A 17088-nucleotide genomic window follows, 5' to 3' on the forward strand; every position below is an offset into this window, starting at 1 on the left:
AGTACCTACTAATTAAAGTTTAGACAAGGTGATTGTAAACGCTTTATAGGTATGAATGTACGTAAACTTGTCAGCAAAAATCTTATTAATTTACCCTCAGTTACAGTCATTAAATACATGACACCCAAACATGTATCATTAATTCTCTAGAGGAACCTCACAGCTTAATAAATTCTAAGGATAGGACAATTAACTTGCTGACAAAATAGATACACATTCACCCGTTCAGAACTTTAGCATTTATAACAAATTTTCATGAAGATTTTATCATTCTTCTTTATTGTAACCCATTTATGTGGCATATAGTTATAGGTTACGTCTGATAGTCTCTGATAAAAAAACATGTTGTAATCTGTGAATAATTAAGCCTATAAGTAATTTTTTTATTAATCTATGATTTTGTTGAAGGGGTGTAATCGTGTACTTACTGTTTCTGCAACTTTCTCGCCTGCGGGAGGGTGGACGGGTCCTCTTTGCAGCAATACTCCCGAGCGCCTTTTATGTAATTTCTAATGTATATACTCCAATTTATTAACTGAAAAATTAATGTTAATATTTTTAAAGGTACATTATCATGATTATCATTTCTGCCTTAGGAAATCTACTACTGGACATTGGTATCCCGCATAGGTTTCTAATAGGACCAGTTAGAAGCCTTTCTAATAGGACCAGTTAGAAGCTAGATCTAGCGTCTCCCGACGACCTTAAAAAGGCGAATTGTCTACCCAGTGGGTGAACGTTCTACGCTCCGTCTGCCGGCGTATATTTCTATGTTATTCCGTGGTCGACTCATTATTAATATTGACCTACACTGTAAAAATAATGATTTCAATCTAATCGATACTTTTATAAAGGATTTTTTGTAATATATAAAAATGATAAATTTATCATTTATTAATATAAACACATTTATCTCACCTTGGCGTCCGTATAAAATGTTTCATTGTCTCGTTTCGAAACTTTAGTTTGTAGAGATAAGTAATAGTCATTTTTGAAGAACCATTCCTTAGTCGTGTAATACTGCAGTACTTCAAGTCCGTAATTCACTCGTTTTTGTATTTTCACCATGCTGTAGTAGAAATAATTGCAATTCATTTCACTGCTCAGTTTTTAGCAACGTAATATTATAAGTAGTAGTATTAAAGTAAGTAATATTACAGTAAAAGTAAAATTATATTTATTCATATTAATATCTGCATAGGATTATTTACATTGAAGAATTTCAGAAAAGTCAATTTTATAGAAACTAGAATCAGATTAAGCTCCCCTGTGACAGCATCCAGCTTAAAGCTATGAGAATTCCATACGCATTTTGTACTCACTTTTATAATATATAGTATAAGCATGATGCCAAAAATTAAAAGAAATCCAAAATTTGTATGCACTCTTCGTAAAAGACAAGAAAAGACAGTGAAAATTATTTTATAGGTTGCTTTTGTCTGCCTTGTATGGTTTGTTATAGATTTAAAAGAGAATAACTCACAAAGTTTTCTTTCCCATTAGGAACATTAGTAGATCAACGAAGTAGGCGGGCAGAACGTGTGTAAAGAAAGCGGCTAGTAGATGCTGGAGGCGCGAATTCTTGGGGGAGCCTCCCGGGTACCACAAACATACGGAGAACGGGAACTCTTGCACATGAACTCGACCTGTTAAATTTATATAAATATAAGTAAATAATATGAGTATATATATATATATATATATATATATATATATATATATATATATATATAAATAAATATATATATATATATATACCTTGATTTTATGAAATTACTCTCACAAAAGGCAGTGCAGGCTACACGAAGCGGGGTGGTGACATCTAGTAGCTATTATTTTTGTATCGTTTTTAATAAATAAATAACAACAAAAATTGTAATTGTTTTACTTATCCAGAAAAAAATCCTACGACATAAATGTTTGATTTAACCGATAAAAAAGTAATTAAAATTCAGCGTACTCATTATGGGCAACTGAAATCGAAAGATGGGACATTTTTTTGGTTTTAATGATTTCTATTCATTGTCCTTTGATTATGTAAGTATAAACAAGCAACCGTTTGATTTACGTAGAAATAAATCATTAATAATTAGCGCTATAACTCGTATTTATTTATATTATTCGGAAATTATTGATCGGTATCGTAAACAATTATAATTAATTAAATTACGAAACTTACTTTACACGAAATAAATGTGATTTATTTCAAAATTATGAAATGTATTTCACGTTATTAAATATATTAATATTTACCCATGTCTAGCGCCTGTCCCCATGTGAGCGGGTTTATTCCTGATTGTGTGATATTGCAAACACGAATTTCCTTTGGTCTGAAAAATAAATTATCTATGTGAAATAAGGACATATATGCTCAATAACTTAGCTAAATATTAAGATCCTTTGTAGGAGACTCGAAAGACCAGCTTTCGGTCGTAGGTTTGTGTGATTTATAAGTTCTTTGCATATATATATATTATTGTATAGCCCAATATCAAAAACTCGTAAAGATACGACAAACAGTGAGAAAATTGTGAGTCAATTTAATAAATATTAATAATAAATAAAAGATTAATATTTTTGCTATTTTTGTGACTAATAGATCAATGTCCTAATAAGATGCTCCGCTCATATGGTTTAGTATGCATGAATGGTTGAGCATCGCATGTGTGGTCACTGTGAAGTGAAATAATATATCTACAGTTCGATTCGTAACGTAACGCGTATAATAAGAAATATGTATAAAGAGAAACCAATAGGCTATATCCAAAAATATATAGGTACAAATCGTGGCACCTGTAATTATTTATCGAGGGAAGGCGAGGTTGAGGAATAAAATGCAAGAATTTGTAACAAACAAAAGAGAAATGAAGAAATGACAATAAGATGGAAGAAAGTAGAGTATGGAAATAAGAAATTTAAGTTAATTATGATTGTAACTGTTATCCCTGTGTACTCAGGACAGAGGAAATACGTTTTAAAAAAAAGTAAGTTAACAAGAGAAATTATTCGATCATAGATGGTATTTATGGTTTCATTACAAACATTACTGGGGTTTTTACGCCACTTTATTTAGCGCTAAGGCTTTCCAAGTTGTAATAATCGTAGCCAGACAATAGTAATTGACCTGACTAAATTCCCCCCCCCCCCCCCGACTAGAGCCGAAATGCTAACCACATTTTTAGTAACAGCCACAGCTTAAGTTCTCTTTCGGGGGCCCTTGCGCAATAACCCCAGAAAGTGGCCGCTAAGCGGTAAGATAAGCTAAGAGAACGGCGGGTTGTCAATGTTGTGATAATGCTAATAATGAGTTACGGTCCTAATCGAGCCAAGGGAGGCCATGAGTATACCTATGTAAGACGAGGTTGAAGGTAAGCGACCTGTGCTGTGCCTTTTTAAATTCGCGGAATCTGTTAAAACGGTAACGAGCTATTATAATTCACTGCATTCATATAAATGCATTCTTAATGGACTGTAATTGTATTTATTGGTCTTAAAAATGGAACTTAGAAATTAATCATCTTCAACATCATTATTTTGATCACCACATTCTAATGAACATGGGTATTATTACATATATTTCTAATAGATCCACGGATAAAATAGGATTAAAAATTAACAAGTTACGCTTTGTAGGTGAACGTTCTGGACTTGCTGGTTCGTGGTCCCAAAGTCGAGCAGAACATCTGTTCTGCGTGCTTCGTGGCCTGTCTACTGCCACTTTAATCGAATTTTTGCAGTTAGCAGAAATAGGCTCCGAAATAGTGCAAGCTTAGTCAAAGTTGAAATTTATTTTACTTACTTTTCAATGGCAGTTGTGTAAGCTAATAAAATACAACCATTGACAGCCATATCTACGGGAACCACGTCGGCTTGGTAAGAATCGTTGCAATGCATTGTACGGATTACACCTGAAAGCAATAAAAACGGGGTGCACTTTTATAAGTCGTCTCCTTTAATGAAAATAGATCAAATTTATAACATTGATAGCGCAGTGAAATACAGTAAAAATTTGTTCGGAGTTTTAAAGGCAACATTATTACTCAATTCCATAGCATTGTCTTTTCTTTTTTACCTTTTATTTAATACAAATAGTTTTTTTTTTTAATACAGAACAAAACAGTTACAGGTCTGTGGTATTTTTATACCTGCATCCTAAACTAAGAAAATTTAAAGAGAACAGATTCTTCCCCTATAAATACAATATTATGTAACCAATAATAAAATCTTGTAAAAATACAGTAAAAAGTACAGAAGAAAGCAAGATATATTACTAAATGTTATATTTTTATGACATTTTTGTAAAGGAATGCATTTATTATACTTTTCACGTAATATTCACCCTTTGATACCCCTCTGTAAAATACCAAATTTTTAACATGTCACCGTAAAGTCGCCTTGTAAGAAATCGTGAAATGCGTTAAAATCTCCATTGTACTGTATTAAAGATTAAATTGTGAGCAGTAGTAGCGCTGCGGTAGACGATCGAGATTTGCTACCGCATGGTCGCATGTTGAAATCCAGGGATACAGTCTTATAATTAATTTATATTTTATTCGTTATTTATATAGAATTGCGACTGCGCACAAATAAATTTCTTTACCTTTTCCCGCACCGACTAGCAAACCCGTAGGTCCGTTCATGTTGTCCACCCATCCGGGCATCGGTTCCTTGTGCGCTGCCGCCACTGGAAAATAAGCCATTTATTCTTAATACGGTGGAAATGGATTTACTTACTTTTTTACCACATTTATATAGTAAATTGCAAATAAATCAGTTATTAGTGCGAAAATATATTAAAACAGCTTTTCTTTTATAATCATTTTAAGGACTTTGTTAACTTTCTAACTATAACAAACAATGATATTGGCGTGATATTTAAATAATAGTGCCCAGGTTCTGTTATTATAAATCCTAGTAACAATGTGTTTACATAAATTGTTATAAGAAAAAGAGATGAGAACTTATTATTAGCGCGATAAGATGGCATTGAATATTGGCAATATTTTTCATCTGTAATTCACTCACATAAGTAATCACTTAAACAATCAACAACGGTTACAACTTTTCACAGGATCATCATTCCCTATTTTAGCTAAATAGACAGATAGCAAGAGGAATATCTTTAATAATGTTGCACAACACTGTAAGAGTTACCACCCTACTTACCTATAGAGGGACGAGCAATAGCAATGGGAAATTTCCCAGCGTGTTGAGACACCAGGTCTTCTGTTAAAGATTTCGTATATGCGTAAGTGTTTGGTTGGGGTTCGATCAATCTGAAAAAATATGAGTAAATTACTAGAACTCTAAAATTAGTGATTAATTTAGAAGTTTTGTAAATAGTTATTTTTACATAATTATGATTAGATTTTCTTTTCAGCTTTTCAGCCGATAGAAGCCCATTGCAAGGTATAGGCCTCTCCAAAGATCGGCACGATTTCCGATCCTGCGCTGCTCGCATCCAGTGACTTTTACATTGTCGGTCAACCTAGTAGGAGTCTACCTACGCAGGGTCTACCGGCTTGTGGTCGCTACTCGAAGAAGTTGCGGCCCCAATGACCATCAATTGCACGAGCAATGTTCACTGCCAATTCAGACGAGCAATTCTTAGTAATTATTACTATTGATTATTCTATTTATTAATAATAAATATTGGATATCATATAACGATTTATATTTATGAAATTATTAATTTATTACAATGATATGTATATCTATACCTTCAAATAGAACAGAAAGAAAGTTCAGTAAAACATGGACTCAGAGTATCACCAATTTGTTACTTGGTATACACTTTTGATTCACGCTATGTGAAAGGAACATGATGGCAGAGACATATTTATTCACCAGGATAAAGCGACAGACTCAAGATCTCGAGAAAGCTCTCCTTTGCGATGGACAGATAAGAACAAGGTTCTCGGGGAACCTAAAACATCTTGCTGTAATATATTCGTGCGAAATGGCAGGCCTCTTGTCCAAGTCTTCTCTGCCTAAAGTACAAGACTAAGAAATACGAAGATATATTCATTTGTATGATTTGCAATAGATAGTTTACTAAGTAAACACTTATTGCTATTATACTGGCTTATTCGTTAAAGATATAAAAGCTTTAAAGGGGAAAATTTATAGCTCATTGCTATCATCAATTAATGTTTGATATTTCATATAAAAAAATCAATAATTTGAGAAACGACAAATAACTTAATACAGAAAATACAATAGGAAAATCGTTTTAAATAATTAGGATCACAACATATTAAAAATAAATTCTTGTTTACTATTTGACCCAGAACACTATGTACTACCAGAAGATGTCGACTGGTACATCCCTATATTGATTATTATTTTTTCAGGGTGATCACTATATTGGTTGATTGGAAATATGTGTAAAAACATTAAAGCTTTTTCATGACAAGTAAACTATTTATTTTTCATTTCAAAACTTTTACATTTATTTTCTAGCACGCTATATAAGTTAGTTAGTTCATAATTTCTTTTGTATTCATATAAAGATAAAACAGGTGAATTATATAAGTACAGATTTGATACAATTAGTAATGACACATACTTTGGTTCGAGATACTTGAGTAAGTCGTCGTCCATCCACTTGACACAGGACATCACGTTTTGCGGCCTATGCGGAGCCGGATACAATCTCTCTTCTAGCAGTGGCAGCTCGCAGCGGCAATACGAGGTAGAAACGTGTAAAAATGCCTTGAAGTTATACAAAAAACATTTAATATTAATCGATTTTGTTCTAGCAATTTCATAATTAAAAATAAAATTTAAAAATTTTAATATATTACATACGTTTTTCTTAACATATATATTAGAGTAACGATGAATTGCACAATGAATATAATAATAAATAATCCGTGAAAACATTGTTACATATTCAATCTTATGATAATCCTTATTGTAACTTGTGTGTACGCTTATTTATTATAAAAATAAAATAAAATGAATACTGTTGAATATTTCTGACACAATTTGAATATTAAGTTGTCTTCAATGCTACTAAATCATTCTGTTTCCTTTTGAAATTAACACCACTTTTTATTACGTTTGTGTTGGCTGGACGAAATGCCCTTATTATAATATTAATGTAAATAAATCCCTTACTGACAACAAACGTATTACTTAGTTGTCCAAAAATTAAGATATCCTTCTTGAGTCTGAGTTTACCCATATAAACTACTCAAAACTAAATAGGGCCCACCGCAACTTTGTCTCTAATCGTGTTTATAAATAACTCATATACTAATCATTGACAAAATGAAGCACTACCACTTCTAGCACACATGTTTATTAGTTCATAATGATAATTAAAAATTTAACTATTTTGTTGATTTCAAGTGGGTAGACAAAAAAGTAAAGTGCTTAAATTTATCCATTTCTTAACTTTTCAATCGTTTGTGTTCTCAGTCGTGCTTTAAGCGCAATACTTTGATCACACTTTGTTTAGCTGTGTTTTTTTCGTTTCGGCATTATTCCCGATTACAATGCCAGGTCCTTGTCGTCATATGGATGTGGAAACTTCGACAAGGGCAGTTCTTTTGCTTCAAGAGGGAGAATCGCAAAGATCGGTTGCATCTCGCCTTGGTGTGTCACGGCGAGCTAATCGAAACGTATGGGAGCGGTTCCAGGAGACAGGTAGTGTGGCTAGAAGACCTGGATCAGGAAGGATTCGAGCCACAACTGCTCAAGAAGACCGGTACATTCGATTGACTGCGTGCCGGGACCGCACGACAACCGCCCGGACCTTGCAATCCCGGCTAAGGCAATCTACTGGCACACGCGTTAGTGGTCAAACCATTCGGAATCTACTCCACGAGGACGGGCAACATTCTAGGATGCGTGTTATTCGTTTTAAATTAACAAGGGCTCACCGGGCATCACGTTTGAGGTTTTCGCGTGAGCATTTGGACTGGACCATGGACAATTGGAGGACAGTACTCTTTTCAGACGAGTGTAAAGTTAAGTTTTTCAGCGATGACAGACGTGTACGTGTGTGGAGAAGAGAAGGAGAACGTTTTACTGAACCATGCATGCACGGTACTGATCGTTTTGGGGGCCCGAGTGTGATGATATGGGGCGGTATAAGCTTGTTAGGCAAAACAGAGCTGGTGATCTTGAACGAAGGGACGGTCACTGCAGCCAGTTACGCCGAGCAAGTAATCCGACCTTATGTCATCCCATATTCACAATGTAGGTGATAATTTTGTGTTTATGCAAGACAACGCTCGTGCGCATACAGCTAGGGTCACTCAGAGGGCACTTTCTGATGCCAATATCTCGGTTTTACCTTGGCCAGCAATGAGTCCCGATCTCAACCCGATTGAGCATTTATGGGATCAATTGAAAAGAAGTTTTAAAGAGACCTATAGCCACGTTAACAGCCAACAGGACCTCATAAACGCGCTGAAACTCTGTTGGGAACGAATACCCGACCAAAACATCACTCATCTGATTGAGAGTGTTCCAGATAGGCTCAGAGAGTGCATACGGAGCAAAAGAGGTCCTACTCGATACTAAAGAAAAGCTCCCGGCAAGTTTATTAAAAACAAACAGTGACTATAAATGTTTTTATTGACAGTCTACTTAGTGCTCATTTTCTCTAAAAATGTGTATTTGAGTGTATTGCGATAAAATTAAACAATTCAAACGTTATTTTGTGTTTACTTAATGTGTAAAACCCTAATTCAACATCAACTAATTGTAAAAATTTAATAATCATGTATGCACATAAATTAAGGGGCAAAATGATGGTGGGCCCTATTTTCTTTTGAGTAGTATATAATAAAGTTTAATAAGATATTTTGGAAATTCCTTTTAAATATTAAAATTAAGAGTTAATTATTAAATAAATCTAATTATAGCATTCAAGAGGTTTGTGGACTCATTTACAGTGTTGGTATTATAATGTGTACATCAATTTTAAATTTAATTTAAAAAGTCCAATTGTCAAGTTTCTGGTAGACTCATTTTAGTAGATCATCATTCCGACCCTATGATAGCTAACTATAAATACTTATATGTATTCAGCGCGCCTTGTGGATCTTAATAAATAAATATTATTATTTTGACAAAAGTTTATTCGTGTGTAGGAAATAAGTTAAAGTCAGGTTAAGTTAAAAAACACATGGCCGCTTGGACCTTAAGGTTCTGGAGTCGAGACCGTTTTCTAAGCACGTCGTTTTACGTACGGACTACATTCGTCCGCCCACAAGTTGGATAAACCTTTTTAAGGTTGTTATTTTTGTTGGATGCAGCCCCCTTCCAACAGGTCCGATTGAATATCTGTGGTGGAGGTCTATGCCCAACAATGGACGTCCTGTGGCTAAGGTAATGATGGAAAAGAAGAAATGCATTTCATGAATACAAACTAGTAATTTAGTTTTTTTAATGTTCGGTTTGCCAAAACCTTAAAAGCGAGACTTAACATAAACATTTTTTACCTCTAGCTTCTTCATTCCTTCAGCTAATTTCAACACTTTCATGGTTCCTACTGTGTTCATATTGATGGCATCACGGATGAACATATCGAACCTGAAAAATGAAAATATACTTTCAAGCAAAATTGACAATCATGTACAATTATATTTACATCACTTTTTTATTATAACTATTAGGGGCACCTGTATTGTCGAGTAACGATGTAAGTCGCTTCCAACCGGTCTTGTTGGAAATCTATGGGGGAGGCGTATCTCCAGCAGTAATGATCGTACATCTGAGATGACGACGAAATAATGTTGAAATATGCTGCGAACGTGGTAGTAAACCAGTTTTTGTATTACAAAGTCCAGTGCAAAACCTATGTTGTAGGCTGTTGTTGATAATCTTTAGATACACAGACAGTGCAAAAACCGTCACCGTGACAATCTTCGGAAGATTCCTGTGTCTTGCAGTAAGCGTTTATCGGCTGGTATGATGAAGATAAGGGCTTGTATTTCCCTCTCGAGGGCCCTCGCAACCAGTGACTTGCTGGAGCGTCCATCTAAGCGAACTTATTGAAGAAATGTCAGCACTGTTGCCTATTGCAGCCATTTGCCAATACCCAAAAAACAATGGCATTAGATGATTTTTTCAGTGAAATTATAAAAGCAAGGCATATGTTTGGAACTAATTAGCACTTTAGTTAGTACTATACGTTGCTAAGAACTTATTTCTATATACGTCTTAAAGACGGTAAAATTAACAATACATTTTCTAATTTCTATATATTTGTCGGATGGAGTCAAAAAAGCGCAATTTCAATCCCACCTTAAAGTGAAACAGATAGATAATTGTTCAAGGCGTCAACAATTGTAAGAAAATGAAGATGCGATTACACTTGGCCACTTTTTTAACAATGCACCAGTATAGCTATTATCTAATGAATATAGCAGAGCGATAAGATTGGGATTAAATAAGTCAATCAGAGTAAGGTAGTGCCGTTAGTGTGATTTGTTTTGGTTTACAACTAATGATTGTAAAGATTTTATATTAAAAACTGTAAAGTACTGACTAATTCATTGGAATGTCAGAGGCTCCGTTTATAAGTAAGATAACTTAAGAGATCGACTATTTTAATTACCTTACACATGCTGCGCAATGGAAGATGAGCTGACACTCTTTTTGAACTTCATCCCAGTCTTCGATGGACATTCCCAATTCGTCTTTCAAAATATCTCCAGGAACCACTCGCAATTTGTTGAACACTTTCGGAGACTGATCTTGTAGTTTATCAAAAACCTGAAAATTATTACATTAAGATTGTTTTGTTACTTAATTTCCATTTATTTTTGTCTTAATCTCGTTGTCAGAATAATATAGGAAGAAATTACAATGATTCTCTGTACTAATCTAGAATACATAGAATCGTTCTAATTTGACTAAATAAGGGTAACGTATTTATAGAATAACACAGGGCGTTAATAAATCGTCATTTTAGCAATGTTCATTTTAATTTTAGGTGTTAATTTTTTTATTTAGAAATAATTGTCAGAGATTTTTACATCTTTAAAATTGTAAAAACCTTAAAACAAATACTGGCGGGATATTAGTTCTATTTTATCTAAATAATTGTGCGGCACATACATTTCGTGCGTTAGAGAAAAGTGAGAAAATTGGTTCTAAAAATTGTTGAATAACTAAGTCACTACTATGTGAATTAATATTGATATGATACAATAGATGGCACTGTACTTACACGGCAGTTCATAAAATCATCCAGGCGCTCTTTCGTCCCTTGGCCCTTTTTCGAACGCATTAGTAAGTATATTGTATTAATTTCTGGACAACACCGTAGTAGTTTTTCTATGAGAACTTTTCCCATAAACCCTGTTGCCCCTGTGATGAAAATTTTCTTCCCGGCGAAGTACTCAGGTACGCCAACAGATGGCGCCATTGTATTCTGAAAAAAATAAATAAAAAAATGTTTAATATTTTGGCACTAGTATAAAGTTCGTTTATTTAATTATTTATGAATTTCTTCACATGCATATTTAATAAAATTTGAAGTAAAATTAAATAAATGTTCCAAATCTTTATTATTATTTCAATCAGCAAAAGAATATTTGATTTATGTCCAGTTGTATAATTTTTTTTTAATATACATTGTAACATCTTTGCCGCCGTATCCTTGTAGTGGATTCTTTCCTAAAAAGCAGTATTTCTTGACCACCAAGCCAATGGTTATGTGACCCCGCAGTATACCGCATGTTGTAACATAGGCCTTGGCATTTTTGTCTTCGCGAAACACTTTTACATTTTATATATTGAATATAAACGACGCAATTAATGCTGGCTCACGGGTGCGCCAAATAATATTTAAGGGACAACACATTACTTGCCACGGACGAGAATGCTAGGCAGTATGCTCATTCTATTAAATTTAAACGTACGTATGGCGTAATATAACGCATGTTATAATTTACAATGTAAACTTTTTGTATAGGAACGGCATAAAATAATAATTACATAATAACTAGTTATTGACTGTGTTTTAATGTGCTCGAAAGTCTCATTATATCTAAAAGTTTATATGTCATTTTTAGCCGGAATATGAAAAGTATATGTATTTTTGACGAACATATGATACTCTTATACATATAAGACATGAACTATCAAAACTGAAAACAAAAATCTAATCACACGGATATTTGACTCAAAAGTTTATTTAGAATTCTTTGCCATAAATACAGTTAAAATAAAAAAAAAATTGTTATTTTCATTGTCTTATGAATATTTGTCGCATTTTTTCATTTTCGCGCTGAGTTAAAATTGCACTTGACTATGAAATATTTTTGTGTGTGTAAAGATACTGTTTTTGATAAATTGGTTAAGACTCTTAACAACACTGTTTCACAAACAACAATGTTGCTATCAGTACGATTCAGAATCGGCTCATAAAATCCGATTCACTTATACATGGTTGAAAACACCATGGCTGAAGACATGCCGTCATATATTTTCGATCTTAAACCGCTGGATTTTCATTTATGGCAACACGACAATTGAAGTCTGTACATGTAATCAATTACATGTTCAGTGAACAATTTTCCCATGAAGAGAGTTCGGGTCCCTATTGATAACTGGCCTAAAGGACTAGTTTAAAGGACTATATCTATTAATTATTTTGAATGAGTTTCATATAATTGTAATGTAATAATATTAATGTATAAACTAACAGACATTAGAGTAATATTATGATTTATGTATTAACTAAAGGATTATTCCTTGTAACAATAGTTATAGCTAGAGTAAGTATATGTTAACAAACTTAATAATACTTGATATGTGCCTTTGAGTAGCAGTCGTTTAGGTATGAATATCTACGAGTTAGGTTTTTGCCATTGATAATTTATGTTCGTTTGTTGAAAATATTTATAGCTTGAGGTGAGTAGCTCACTCGAGCCGCTTAGCACTCGAACTTCTAAACTATAATGCTACCGAACCGATGTACTGCACCTGTGAAACGAGGTGACGAAGGTCCAAGGGCAGACTGACGGAATGATACCACCAATACTTTCCCCTGTGATACCACGCGTAAGTTGCAGTACAGCTTTTACGGTAAAACCATAACAATAAGAAATATATTTATCAAAGTACAGAAATGCAAACTAGAAACATATAAAAACTAGATGTGCTATTGATATTGAAAAGAGAATAAACAATTATTAAGAAGGAAGATAGTCCAAATATTAAGAACTTAAAATATTAAATAAATATGAATTGTTGAGAAGGAGTCCGAAGCTCAGTTAAAACTCAGGGAGCTGTTTCGCGATATATTCAATTATTAATTGATTTTAGACGGTATATTTTAAATAATGAAGTAATGCTAATATTGATTAGTGATAATATGTAAAATAATTATCTACAATAATAAAACTAACCTTAATTTACGAGTAGTATGTGGTTATGAATTATATTTAAAACTGATGCGTTATTTTACTAAATACTAAATTTTGGTAGTATGCTGCGTCATCGTTCAGAAGTCATCCACTGCTAGGTGTAGTCCTCTTCTATATATTAACAATAGGACCGGTTGGAAGCGGCCTGCATATGGCGTCTTCCGAATAATAACAATGTTTAAGCAATAATATTATAGAATTTTGAATAATAAACCATATATATTGAGAATTACGTAGAAATATATCGCTATATCATAAAAACACACACTGTTTATTACCTCGTTTACAGAAGCGTCGATTACATATTTACACGTACGAGACAATCAACACGGCGAAAGACGATTTACCTTAAAGTTCTATATTACGCGTATTTTATGATATTATTCTTACGTAATGTTATGATCTGTCGTATGTTTTGTGTAAATCTTAATACGCAAATATGATTATATAATGTTTATATTTGCTTATTGTAAGCAAGAGACCATCTTGGATGGAATGAATGATTTACAGTGCGAATGCCGAATGCATCACGTTTTAGGGAGAGGGGCAGGTTACGGTGCTCGGGGATGATGCCCTGTATCAGGTTAACACGTTCACTGCGGGCCCAATTTTGAAGAACTTTCAGCTGGTGCGGCTGAGGTCGAATCAGCCTCAAGCTGAATTTCCTAGTAGTGCGGTTGAGGCCTTTTCTGCCTCATGTTCATCAATATTTTTTTACAATATTGAGTCAATGCTTCGCAGACATAAAGAAAGCTATATTTGTTTTTGTCATACCTCATACGGTTGAGTGTAAACAGCCGCCGCACTAGAGAGAAAACACGAGTTTTACGCGCCGCACCAGTGCAAAGTTTACCATGAGGCTGAATCGACCTCAAGCCGCAGTGAACGTGTTAAAGAAAGCCTCGATATCGTACTTCAAATTCACTGACTACGCTACAAACTTTATCTAACTACAGTTATGCTAATCGACGCTACATTGTTTCTATTTGAAAGACTTGTCCATGCCGTCTCCATGTATAATATAAAAACGGTTACCGATTTTATATGTTACAAGTTTGGAGTCTACACGAATTTATAGATAGTTGATGATTTACGTCACTGAAACGTAATCTCTCACTATAGACTTCATTGGTGATAGTTTAAGCTTACAATTGGCTATGCTACGAGATCAAATTAGGAATGAGGAGATCCGTAGACATAAAAGTAACCATCATAGTACAATGAATTGGCTAGTCCACAATGGGCAGTTCACATAGAGTGCAGATAGCTGATGAAGCCTTAAGGTTCTGAAGTCGAGATTAGAAATCGATCAATTCGTCCATCCAAAAGATGGATAAACGATATTAAGATCGTAAGAAAAAGGTTGAATGTAGGCCGCTTCCGGTTGAAAGACTTTCCCCAAGAGGCTGGTTGGTTTTTGAAAATCAATTGGCGAGGTCTATGTCTAACCATAGACCTGCCCAATTGATTTTATATTATATTGGACGTCCAATAGCTGAAATTAAAAACTAAAAACTATAGAAAATTAAAAACTATATTTTTATCTAACTATACATTTATTATAAACGGGCAGGGGAAAACCATAAAGATTAGGGAACTATGATGTACGAAATATGCGTAAGTACATAAATATCGTATATGCGCAGTTATTGAATTTGTTAAATTTATACAGATTAAAAAACTTTTAAAAATAAAATTAAAAAGAATGAATTGTGTACGTACGCAATGATTCTGATATTGCGAATTCGATATAAATGGATTAGCATGTTTGAACAAGCCGTTATAAATTTGCATAACATAATGCAGAGGTGCGTTCACCGTTGTTAGTTATGCTGCGGATCCACATTATCTCATAGTGTTAACAGATTTATGCTATTTCATTTATTTCTCGGTGATACATCTACATTTTATATAGACACAATTAAATTGATGCTCAATTTACATAAAAGAGCGCATAAAATGAAGAACAGACATAGGTGACAGTAGAAAATTTTAGCAAATGACATCGGCAATTTACTATAGATTTAATAAAATAACTGTGAAAGGCGTTGACCTTTTGAAAGAAACATGTAATGTCATTTGTGACTAGTAACAAAAACAAAAAAGAAGTTTACTTTGAATAACAAACGTGTTATTTGAAGGCGACTTTTAGTTCAATTTCGAATACTTGATTGTGTAAATTAATAATTGAAGAGAAAAAAAATGTAATATTTAACTTAAAATGTTGTTAATCTATGTTATTTGTTAAACAGAATTGAGCCTTCCTTTTTTCTTTGTGAGATAAATAATTAATAACGTTGTTATTTTAGACCTAGTTGACATTCACTAAATTGCGCTTTAATGCTATTGATGAAGACGGTTATAAAAACTATAATTTCATACGCTTTTGCACCAAACCACTGTTATGACTTACCTCACGGGATTTCCCCGAGTTGCTATTATATGAGTTTTAACGAGAATTAAATGCTTAATTCGTTCAATTCTGACTACAAATCCATTTGATCATGCGTCAATAGGATCTTAGATAATTGACATTCATTATTGGTACACAATTGATTGTTTTTGGAGGTAGTTTTTTTCTGATTACCACAATACACGTTTATTAAATCCGGACTTCCCCTAAAGATCTTTATAAAAAACTTAGAGGTATTTTATAGATTTGCGGTTACATCGGACAATGGTAAGATGAAACAAATGTTATTATACGTATAACCAAGCACTTAATTATATTTGATTTTATAAAATAACATCTTCGATGTAGTTATATACCGGACGTAAATGAGGATTTCGGGAAGAGGAATTTAGTATTGTTCGAAGGCTAACAGAAATAAAAAAAATGTTAGAAATTAAACTTATTCGGGTTTATGGCTGGTGTAATGTCCATTTTGTTAGCAAAAGTTTAGATGTATATTTATAACCTAGTATGCACATAACTGCTGTTCACCGCCTGGGGCATGTGAGCGGTGAGACGGTGGATTATGGATATGGCGCAATTGACAAAACGCACACGAGATATTTGAAAACAGACGGATTGACGTTTGTTTATTTCCCTCGTACTGCCTCTTAAACTTGCGCGCTTAGTGTACAACTAAAGCTTTTACGTTTGTTTGTGTTAACCTGTGCTTTGGTTTGCAAACGTTGAATATTGGAATTTATTAAAGTAACGGGTATATACGTACTAAGGTAATGTGTACATCATTTCGAACGCTAGGACGTTAAGTTAGATTATTCACACGTTTTCGTTTCTCAGCTAACGTAAGAAATTCAAAAGTAAATTTTGAATTTTTATTTTAAAAATAGTATAACATCAATGTCCTGTAGAATTGTTGGGTCATCCTTACAGTTCTTCTGGTTTAACAGGATACAAGGATGCATACATTGTCAAGTGGACTATCTTGAAAAAGTATAGATAGTTTAAAAGTTGATAGTATAAAGTTTTGTATTTTGAAAGATTTCTTAATCGTACACATTTAAATTTAAAGGGAAAAATCCCTTTTATAGTAGTACGTAAGTATCTATAATAATAGCAACAGATAATAGATCTATAGCAATAGATCAGAAGTTTAGTAATCTTTCGCCTTCACAACAACTAAAGCAGTCTTTTCTCTTATTAGGTATATCTTAGAATAATTACGAAATATAATTAACATAATTAAAATTATTTCATTACGAATTTATGCTAACAGTGTAAAAT

General features: G+C 33.4%; 1 protein-coding gene across 1 annotated transcript in view; it reads right to left on the reverse strand.

The window, feature by feature from the left end:
- The window catches only part of LOC137922849 (putative fatty acyl-CoA reductase CG5065), a 32986-nt gene that overhangs the window by 717 nt on the left and 15181 nt on the right, over positions 1-17088 (reverse strand). The window contains exons 2-12 of the mRNA XM_068765940.1: positions 11192-11395; positions 10577-10734; positions 9459-9549; positions 6569-6714; positions 5167-5276; positions 4601-4684; positions 3800-3908; positions 2254-2330; positions 1484-1646; positions 919-1069; positions 429-535 (exon numbers count right to left, since the gene is read on the reverse strand). Of these exons, the coding sequence (XP_068622041.1) occupies positions 429-535; positions 919-1069; positions 1484-1646; positions 2254-2330; positions 3800-3908; positions 4601-4684; positions 5167-5276; positions 6569-6714; positions 9459-9549; positions 10577-10734; positions 11192-11389 (1394 nt within the window). The 5' untranslated portion in view covers positions 11390-11395. The remainder of the gene's footprint in view (positions 1-428; positions 536-918; positions 1070-1483; positions 1647-2253; positions 2331-3799; positions 3909-4600; positions 4685-5166; positions 5277-6568; positions 6715-9458; positions 9550-10576; positions 10735-11191; positions 11396-17088) is intronic.

This window comes from Battus philenor, unplaced genomic scaffold (assembly GCF_028537555.1).
Source record: "Battus philenor isolate CCGP_79_NKW_IND1 unplaced genomic scaffold, ilBatPhil1.0.hap1 SCAF_20, whole genome shotgun sequence".
Lineage (NCBI taxonomy): Eukaryota > Metazoa > Arthropoda > Insecta > Lepidoptera > Papilionidae > Battus > Battus philenor.